This window comes from Buceros rhinoceros, unplaced genomic scaffold (genome assembly GCF_000710305.1).
Source record: "Buceros rhinoceros silvestris isolate BGI_N320 unplaced genomic scaffold, ASM71030v1 scaffold18436, whole genome shotgun sequence".
Classification (NCBI taxonomy): Eukaryota; Metazoa; Chordata; class Aves; order Bucerotiformes; family Bucerotidae; genus Buceros; species Buceros rhinoceros.
In genome coordinates, this window is record NW_010415982.1 from 10,392 (window position 1) to 21,025 (window position 10,634).

At 39.8% G+C, this 10,634-nt stretch overlaps 1 protein-coding gene across 1 annotated transcript in view; it reads left to right on the plus strand.

Annotated features, from left to right (window-relative positions):
- The first annotated feature begins 10,243 nt into the window (after window positions 1-10,243).
- Window positions 10,244-10,634, plus strand: part of KCNS3 (potassium voltage-gated channel, delayed-rectifier, subfamily S, member 3) — a 1,616-nt gene continuing 1,225 nt past the window's right edge. Inside the window, exon 1 of the mRNA XM_010137635.1 lies at window positions 10,244-10,633. Within this exon, the coding sequence (XP_010135937.1) occupies window positions 10,290-10,633 (344 nt within the window). The 5' untranslated portion in view covers window positions 10,244-10,289. The remainder of the gene's footprint in view (window position 10,634) is intronic.

Genomic DNA, 10,634 nt, shown 5'->3' on the forward strand with positions numbered 1-10,634 from the left:
TGACTGTTGCCATTGGACTTTGTGTCCTTTAGAAATATTATCTTGCTTCTAAAAAAAAAAAAAGAGAGAAGGATTAGGAAGGGGAAGAGGGAATCTAGGAGCAGAAGATCAACAGTCCTGCAGCATCAAGAGTCAAGGAGTGCGAGGAATTTGAGGACAATTTCTTGGGCTCTAAAGTGAGAAGTAAGAATAACTAGTTTTTATTTTCAATCAGGAAATGTAGGGTGGACTAAGGAATGGAACATTTTGAATGGTCAATCTTCCTGGCAGTGAGTTAAATTGCAATTTTAGCTCTCTGTTCCCCTTGAACAAGAGATAAGAATATTGTGAATTTCAGCAAGCTCTGTATTCCTTTCCTTAACGTGGAACAGTTATGGTTCACTGTGGGTATGATTTGCCCCTGTGCAGAGCCTTGTGAGCAATTAACACTCTTCTTGAAAACTCGTGAGAGTCTTAAATGGTTCATGGACATGTGTATTAGAGAAAAAAGTATAATGTCTAACTGTTTATCCCTTTAAGTTAGGGATTGTATTGGTGGGATAGATCGTGCAGTTTCTCACCTCTGCCATTATAGCCTCTCCATGCAACTGCTATAAACGAAGGAATAGTATTTAGATTTTCTACTATAGCTAAATGTGCTGGGTTTTTTTTTTTTTTAAATTAAGGAATAGTTGAAGGTGTCATATCTCAGGAAAAATAAGCTTGGGCAGGATCACTAACAGGCCAGCTGAGTAGTTTTGCTAGGTAACAGCAGCAGCATGCATGTTAAACACAGGCTACTGAACCTGCCACTGAGTCCAGTTAGAGACTGCCCTTTCTGTATGTGAGAGGACTCCTATAAATCGCTTTTTAAAAAATGTCCTGTTATAGAGTTAGTCTGTCAGAATGCATCTGACTGCTGGCTCTGGGCCTCAGTACCCGATCCTGTGTCTCAGGACCTGGTTTGGTACTGATAGCTGTTGAGGAGACTCTGAAGAGGCTAATGGCGTGAGGAGGTGTGGGCTGTGCTTGTTTGGGGACAGCTGACCTGCCATGTGACCTCAGGCATGCTGCTTTCCCTGCCTGGGTATCTGTCTTCTGCATCATCTTATCTGCCTTTCAAAGCCAAACTACCTCTGTGAGTGAAATAATCTGTGAGTGAGTTTCACGGAGGACCTCCTTAGACTCTAGAATAATCAGTGATGAAAGGAGAATGCACAATTATTTTTAAGAAATATGTCGATGTATCTTTATTCCACATCATTTTTTCCTACATGGAAAAGTGTCTGATGCTGGGATCATGTATGAGAAGGTTTTGACCACTAGTGGTACTACAAATTACCACAATAGGTATAACAATAGGATTTTATGTTCTTTATGCTTATTGGAGAAGTACTTGAATTGAAATAATGGAAGGCTCAATGGAAAATGGGATTCAGAATATTAATCTGAGGAAGGGATCTGTAGATCTCTGCCCTTATTGCAGAGATCCGTTGACCAACAAGTTACAATGGTCACTTCAAACAGCACTTCTTGTTTTGAAACTGTGCTTTTGGTGGGTGAAATTAAGATGACCTGTTAAACGAGATTATTGCTAAAAATGAACCTGGAGAGAGACAATTTCTTCTGCCATCAAACCGTAGCAGTCCTGACCAGGTCATGATAAATATTTGGGGATCTTCTCATCTTCTTAAATATTTCTGTGAACTTCATCAACTGGGACAATATAGTGTTGCCAGCTCTCTGTGGAAGCCAACAGGTGGTGTAACAGCAGCACCCAATCTGTGCTTAATGAGTGGGGATTTACTGGTAGATTTTCAAGCAAACACATTTTAATCTGTCATTTCCACTTAGTTAAGGTGGATAATGATTTTTTAATTTATATGAACAGAATATAAATTGCAGAGCCCTTGGGAACATTGCAAGGTGCAAGCCTTGTTAACTGTCATAATGTGTGTTATATCCAGGAGCTTTTTAAGTTAGGGAGAGGATTCCTTTTTCTTTTTCTTTACCAATTTCAGGATGACATTCTGATAACTAGTTGGTATTACATCTTGCTTCCTGCTCTCTGTGTATGTGAGAAAGCAATTCAGATCAGAGACTGCATTCCCAAAGAAGCTTTTGTCATGTTGATGCTACAGCTGGAGCTTTTTTCACTTGCCCCCTTCTCATACCCACCCCTCGGCATATACTCCATCCTTGCCAGCATCCTCGTAGTGAAAATCAGCAAAATTTCACTTTGGGCGTATTCATTTTACCTAGTAGTAGCCACATGCAAGGTGTCTGCCTTATGACACTAGTCATATAGGCTATTTATCTAGTTGATACAGAGATGGATGCCACCTCTGGTGATTCACCCCATCTGAAAATGTGTGCCTAAGTTACATGGTGTGAACCATTGGCTGGAGGTGCTTAGTTTACTGTTCTTGCTTGTGTTCTTTTACTCTGAGTTATAGTAGCTCCACTTCCTTATGCAGTCTTTTGGAGGAGGTGATTTTTTAAAAAACCCTGTATTTTGCCTTGAAGACTGTTTTTTCACAGGAACAAATATTTAAATAATTTTACATTTTATTGTCAGCAGTGGTCCTAGCAGCTACTGTTGTTTCCAAATGATGATAATTTCTTCTGATCTCCCTTTTATTGCAAAGATGCACAAACATTTGGCACAAGTTAAGTTTCTAAAACAGTCTGGTGACATCAGTAGAATTGTCCCACGGGTGAACTTAGCCAAGTAGGCTAACAAAATTTGGCCCTGGATATTTCAACTCAAGCTTTGTTTACTTAAGGTCTTCTTGGAGGTCGTACTGAATCCATTTCAAGAGAAATGTAGTTGCATAATTCTTTTATTTTCATGACATTTTAATGCAATATTCTGGATAAAGGATGTCACTGTCAGTGGAATATAATAAATAAATTACAACCAAGCAAACAATTTAGCTGATGAATTTATCCTCTTTGCTTCACAGAATGTCCGTAACTCAGAGCAGTTTCTTGAGATGGTCTTGCTATTTGTGCTAGATTACTTTTTAAAGTTAACCTCTGCCTCTACTGACTGTTTGTGAATAATTTTACAGTTAACTATTTCAAATGTTACAAAGGAGAGTTGATGGTTACAACTTATATCATAAGGAAAGAGGCTGTTTCAAGTAATACTGCTTTCCATTTTTTCAGGCTTAATTTTGTGTGATAAACCAGTTATTACTGCCCTAGTTGACAGATAGTAGCTTAAGTCATACTCACTGGATTTCAGTCCAAATTCTTATTTGAGATTGATCAAGTAAATTATGCGCGCATTTAGATGTTTTACTGATGCTCAGTGAGTCAGAAAGCAAAGATACTTCTTTTAGGTGGTGCATTAGACCAGTATTTGCCCTATGATGAATGGACAAATGCAGACACTTAAAAAAAGTGAAAATGCTGATCCTGAGTGAAGTTTGTTAGGTTCATGTCCACAGCTTTTTAAAAGACTTAGGTGTCTAAAGCTGCACATGCGTATCTAGGATGATTTGTAGAAGCTCTTAACTGTCAGGAAATTAGCAGCAGGTGGTTGTCTGCATCATTAGGAGGCAAAATCTGATGCCTGGGCATGGTTGAGTGCCCAAATAAGACTCTTCAGAGTGAATTTGCTCAAAACTCAATTTTCTGAATTGAGAACCTTAAAATGGAAACCTACCAAGATCATCAGATTCTTTGGGGAAAGAAAATATCCTCGAGCTCTGTAAATAGTTTGTAAAGTACAGAGATTTGCCTGCGTTTTCAAGTTCATGTCAGTATTGTGTGCCTGTTGACTTCAGTGTGAGGAGGACGAGGCCCTCTTTATTTGTATTTTTTCAGCTTAGAGGAAACCATTCTGAACTGTGAACTTAAGTCTTGAGAGGTTTATGAAGTGCTACCATGTTGCAAGCAGGAGGTGAGGCTATAGGTAAGGTAGCCATGAAGCAAACTAGTAGAAAAATCTTAGGGATGTGCTGTCTTTGAATATTTTAAGTAGCAAAGCACAACATAGTCTATCCAAGTGTAAATCAGTTCAACAGTTTCTTTCCATTGTGTCCGGATAATCACAGACAGATTAATGCTAACAAAAGCTGAAACCGTCCCACTTTGGAATTACCAGTAGCTGAGGTACTACCATGCTCAACTGTGCAACAAATGTCAAAAAAATGTGTAGCTTGTATTGTAGGACCTCAGAGAGTATGGGGAGTGTAAAGAATATGGGAAAGAAAACAGAAAAGGAGGAACTTTGCTAACAAATAAACTTATAAAATGGAGATCCACATTTCCTCTAAGAGTCTTTTGGGAGTTTGTTCCAAAAGAGGTTGGAAACCACACCACTGTGGGGTGAGTTATACATCTGTAGCATAGCTCTCTCAGAGGGACCATATATACAAACTCTGACTCTGTGACTCTTCTTTTGTGAGCTTTAGGGATTTCATAGCATGCTAAAAGTCCAGAAATTTGTAGTCCCGCTTTCAAGCCAGACAATGGGCCTGTGGCCTTACCAACAATGTGTGACTGCAGAAGTGCTGGCTAGAGCCCATCTCCAAATTGGATTGGGAAGAGTTGGATCCTGTCGTTTTGATTTTTATTGTAATGTTTGTATCCTTTTCACATAGCTTTCCTTATGACTGGCTTTTATTTAGCCCTCAAGCTTAACATTTGGAACTTCTATTTGTTGGGTTTTTTTCATCATCTCAGAAAATAGTGTTGATTCTTTCAGTAAGCATCTTCCTTTGTGTTTTGTTTCATTTTCTATTCTATATGAGTTCTTACCCAGTAGCTCACTGAAACAACTGAAACAATTAAAGCAAGCAAGTAACTAACATCTGGTATGTGTTTGCTTACACTCTTATGGTCTCTCCAGGGCAAGAAGTGTGTGCTTTGGAATGGTTAGCAGTTTATTATGTTATATATGAATACTTGTTGTTTACAGAAGATCAAAGACGTTAATGTTGCACTTCAAGTTGAGAGTTGCAAAGTTTGTGGTAGCTCTGTGTTCTTAGGATGTTCATGACACATGCCTTGGCACTCCAGGAAAACATCGCTTCCAGCTGAGTACAGTTTTACCCCTGCGTAAAAAAGTTGGTTAAGGGTTCCCTTGAGTAGAGAGCGTGCTGTGCTGAGACAGAACTTGTAATCTGTGGTCTTTATCCTGTGGCTGGAGTCACTTGTTTAAGGGCCACAAATCGTTCTGATGGTGCCTGGCACAGCTATATTCTGGTCCATAGCTCAGGGATCAAGGTCCCTGCAAGTCAGACAAGACATTCTTCAGATCATAAAGCTCCTCTTGACGTAGTTATCATTATACTTTTCTGTACACTCTTGCATTAATCTACAAATCACTTAATAGCAGGTTCTGGATCATGGCCTTCCTAAGCAAGATCCATTTTTTCTGTGTATCTTGTACAAATTATCATTACAGTGCCCTCAAAACAAAGCAGTAAATTGTTGTTCACTGAATTTATTATACAAAGCAATTATATGGAGACATCATTTTGTGAATATCATCTGCATAATCAATATGTTCTTATATTGCTATCTCAACAGCAAGTCAGGGTCTAGTGTAGTAAGGAGTTGCTGAGCACTAAGGTTTTGCCTCAGTTATTTCAGAGTAAAACTTGCTTTGCTTTTGTTATAGTCAGCAGCACCCCCAGATAATCTGAGATCTTGCCTGGTTTTTATAGTACTAGCTTATATTGCTAGTGCTCTCATCATCTCATGACTCGCTGAAAGGAAAGTGACTGAAATTAATAAGTAGAGTCCTTTTGGTTTTGAATATGCTTTGATGTCCCATCACCCCAGTCCATGAGATTATTTTTTTTTTTTAGTTTGTTGTAGAACACAGCTTGGTTCTAGATCATGAATGAAGTGTGGTTCTGTTTATCAGCTGATTCCTGTTGCCTTTCATCTGTGAGTAGAGATCAGTGCTTTTATTTTATGTCTTAATCATTCCTAAAAGCTGAGCCTTGGGAAATGCCTGGAGCAACTGTGTCTTACAATCATCTGTTAGTTAATAAATAAATACCTGTCTTCAGACTACATCTTAAGGTGTAAAATCACTTCTAGGTACAGAGATTGTCATGCCATAAAAACTGACTATTCTCTATATTCTTAAGTTTGTTGGTGATGCAAAACTGTGGAGCGTGGCTGATAGACCAGAAGGCTGTGCTGCCATTCAGTGAGCCCAGGCAGGCTAAAGAGTTGGACTGAGACAAACCTAGGGAAGTTCAACAAAGGCAGGTGTAGGTTCCTGCAACTAGGGAGGAATAAACCCATGCACCAGTAGAGGGTAGGAGTTAACCTGCTGGAAGGCAGCTCTACAGAGAAGGCCCTGGGAGTCTTCATGCATAACAAGTTAACCATGAGCCAGCAATGTGCTGGCCAATGGCCAAGAAGGCCAACGGCCTCCTGGGGTGCGTTAAGAAGAGTGCAGCTAGCACCTTGAGAGAGATTCTCCTCCCCCTCTGCTCTGCCCTAGTTAGGGCACATCTGCAGGACTGTGTCCAGTTCTGGGCTCCCCAAAACAGACAAGGAACTACTGGAGAGAGTCCAGTGGTTGACTACAAAGTTGATGAGGGGATTAGAACATATCTCTTATAAGGTCTCTCTCTCTTATGAGAGACCTGGAGAAGAGAAGACTGAGAGGGGATCTTACCAATGCTTATCAATATCTAAAGGGCGGGCATCAAGAGGATAGGGCCAAACTCTTCCTCAGTGGTGCTCAGCTACAGGACAAGTGGCAACGGGCGCAAACTGAAAGACAGAAAGTTCCATCTGAATATAAGGAAAATCTTCTTCACTTTGAGGGTGACAGAGCCCTGCAACAGGCTGCCCAGGCAGGTTGTGGAGTCACCTTCTTTAGAGATATTCAAAACCCGCCTGGATGTGATCCTGTGCAACCCGCTTCAGGTGAACCTGCTTTAGCAGGGGGGTTGGACTAGATGATCTCCAGAAGTGCCTGCTAAGCCCTACCATTCTGTGATTCTGTCTTGCTTAGTTAGAAAGCAGTCTTATATAATGCTTTCCCCATCCCACTATGTTTTAGCAGAACACAAGCTTTATCTCGATTGTATGGTAGGCTATGCACACAGTGAAATTAATGTTTTGAACTAATTTGGATTTAAGTTAAAGTGTTTAAAGCGAGTTGTAGTGTGGCCAGAAAAAGAAATACTTTTTCCCATTTTCTGGAATAACATTTTTCTTTCACTATATAAATAAATCTCACTCTGGAAAGAGATCTGTTTTTGCAGAATTAATTACCAGACCAAATACGTAGTTTCAGCATCTTCTGGGCCTGCTTGTTCATGTGTTATACATGTCAGTATTGTTATACGCAGGAGATTACTCTGAGATTTTCAGTAGCTTTGGTTGGAATGAAGAAGCAGGAGTAGAATACGTGAGGTTCATAGCATCAGATCCTGTGTTCCTACTTGTATGAAGGACTATCAAAAAATAACACAAGGAATATACTAAAGGAGAACAGCACTGACTAGATCTCTAGCGATGTTTGTGACAAAGCTAAAGAAACGCTTGAGTGTGGCAAAGTTAAAAGGTGGGTGACTGAGATGGTCATGACTCAGAAAGTCCTTCATAATATCCCCTGAAACCGAAAAATGGATCTGTGTAAGAACCTGATGCGCTTTAACTTATGACCTGAAACCCTGCCACCGTTAGCACCCGGTGATGTATTTCTCTGTTCTCACCCCGTCTTGAAGGCACTAGAGTGGTAAGAAAGCAACAGAAATCCTTCCTTCATAGCAATTGCCGGGAGTTGCTGCTTCCGACTGTGTTCTCCATCACAGAGAAAATAAGTCATTGCATTTTACAGATACTACAAAACAGTGTCAGCTGGAGGGATTCAACTTCTAGCTGATAAACTCGTCAGCTCTTTGGGCATGTTCATGCTTTACCTCCCAGCGTAGATCTGTATCTTCATTTCATCCTCCTCTTTATGGCATTTAATCAGAAGTTTGAACCCAGTGTTTAAGGCTTTTCCCATTTCCAGTTTTGCTATAATCAACAAGTGACAAGGACAACATTGTGCATGATGGTTGACCCTACCGTGAAACAGGATGGTGTTGTCTCTGTTTAGGTCTTGCTGCAGTAAAAGGAGGTTGGGAGCTCTGCAGCAGAGTGGGTCCCTCCAAGGCAAGCAGCCTCACTGGGTACTCCCATTTAGGATGATAGACTTGGGATCAGTAGCTGAAAAATGGCTCCACCTCCACAGTGCAACCAGTTCAGTAAGTTTTTGCTTTAAAAATTATGAGGAAGTTAGTTTTGGATTAGCTAGAGGTGCCTCAGAAGTTGCATAGTGAGTTACTTCGGGTGACTGATGGAGCTGTAGCTAGCAGTGATGGAGATGCAGTCTTATCTCTGTTCAGGGTATTCACAGTTGATTCATATGAAGATGTTAGTTCAGCTCAGTTGAGTCTTCCCTTCTCCACAAGACCCCATGGTTCTAGTCTCTTATATGAAGCTACAGAAAGAAAACACTTGCTGTCTTTACAGTAGTTTCAAGGAACGGAGCTATATGGCTCAAAAGCACTAGTCCATTAATACAAGTACCTGAGGCTGGATGACCTCCGCGTTGTTCTAGCTGATAGTGAATAAAGATTATGGGGTGGCTTATGTTTTTCTTTTGCCTCCTACGTGTTCTACTGGTACAAAGCGGAGCTCACCCTCGAGGCCCAGTATTCCAGCCACCCATTCTATCACTTCTTAAAGTCTGCAGTGATTCATATTTAAGGAAAATGCCCAGGGTTCTTTTGTATAAACCAGTGCTGGTGCTCCTCTCATGCTGACATACAGCAGGGATGCAGCCATGGTACACACACTATGAACAGGGAGATAGATATAACCTTAATGACCTTCGTTCACTGAGTCCAGAGACCTTGAGGAGCTCCAGCATGTCCTAACTTTGAATCATAACTGGTGCTATTATAGGAGGCACTGCAAGATGGACAAGTGTAGAACTTACTCTCTGTTCCTTGAGTAGCTTCCCCAAGCCATTGAAGAGCACCAAAGAAATTTCTTTGCTTGGTATCAGTCCATCTGTTAGGACTGGAGAGTTACCATGCTCTCTTGTCACATTTAAAATTAACTGACTTCCATATTAAATTGAAATAAATTAGATTAATTAATTAATGTTTAAGTGTCAAACATGAAAAAAATTTGCTCTCCTTATGATCAGAAGTTATATATAATCTCATGGCAAGTGTAGGAACTGCCAATTTTGGCTTGAAGACAACTGTTTCTCAGAAGGAAAGCAAGACTTAAGTTCTGAAAAAGTTAACTTATTTGCTAGTATCTATATCTGCCTTTTTGAATTCGATTTCAGCTGAAGGATTTAACTTACAGTAAAATTCAGAAACATTGAAGTGTTATTCTATCTGATCATATCCGCAGTACTTGCTTAGGCAAAATTTCTGTGCAAGTTCCATCTCTGGAAGCTTCTGTTTCTGAAAATAGCATCAACGCTAACTTCTCCATATTACCATAGTGGTTGTGGCTGTGCTGTGGCAGAATAGGAATTGCTGACCAAGGTTGTAAGAGGGTTGTGCCCTTCTAGGTGAGTAGGAAGACAGGTAGAAAAATACCTTGGGTGAGTGCTGATACCCAAACATGTACTAGACAAAAAAGTCGGGAATTGGAAATCTTCAAATGCAAATTTGATGTTTTCAGGAAAATAGAATGCTTTTATGTGGATGGCTCTAGAAAGAAATTAATTGATAGGACAACAGAAGTACCTGTAGTCCACATCCAAGCTGATTGAAATGAGTGGATTATAGATTGCAACATCATATAAATCGATACAGCTCTACTGAAAACATAATTGAAAGACAGCTGCTCTTAAGCTTTGTTCTGAATGTTTTGATTGATTGACAAGTTTTCTGTCATTAAACTAAAGATTTTTTTACATCATTGAAATGGATCTATTTCATGACGATTAATTTCAATGTGATAGTAGAACAGTGACTGATTTACTGAGGAATTAAAGAGAGCTAAACCAGAACCTATTGCTTTCAAGTTTGCTAAGGCTGTCTTAAACCACTGAACTGATTTAAAACTACTTCTGTGAAGTCCTGAATAATGGTATTTATAATTTAGTTTCTTTTTTGTTTGTTTTTTGGTTTGTTTGGGTTTTGTTTGGTTTTTTATTTTTTTTTTGTTACAGCATTTCACAGTAACCAGAGGTGGAACAAAGAATGTGTCATAAGAGCAAAACTGGATTGAATGCTCTAACAATATCTTATGTTCTTTTCAGGTTCAATGTAATCTTACTGGGCACCAGCAGTGGAACTCATCTGTTCAAAATGGTTTATGGTGAAATTTTCCACAGACCTAGCAAAGATGCAGAACTTATAAATTTGAATGTGGGTGGCTTTAAGCAATCAGTGGATCAAAGCACCTTGCTCCGATTTCCCCATACCAGACTTGGGAAACTTCTCAAATGCCATTCAGAAGAGGCTATTCTAGAACTGTGTGATGATTATAGTGTTGCAGACAAGGAGTATTACTTTGATAGGAATCCTTCCTTGTTCCGATATGTTCTGAATTTTTACTACACGGGCAAACTTCATGTCATGGAAGAACTCTGTGTCTTTTCCTTCTGCCAGGAAATAGAGTACTGGGGGATAAATGAGCTGTTTATTGATTCC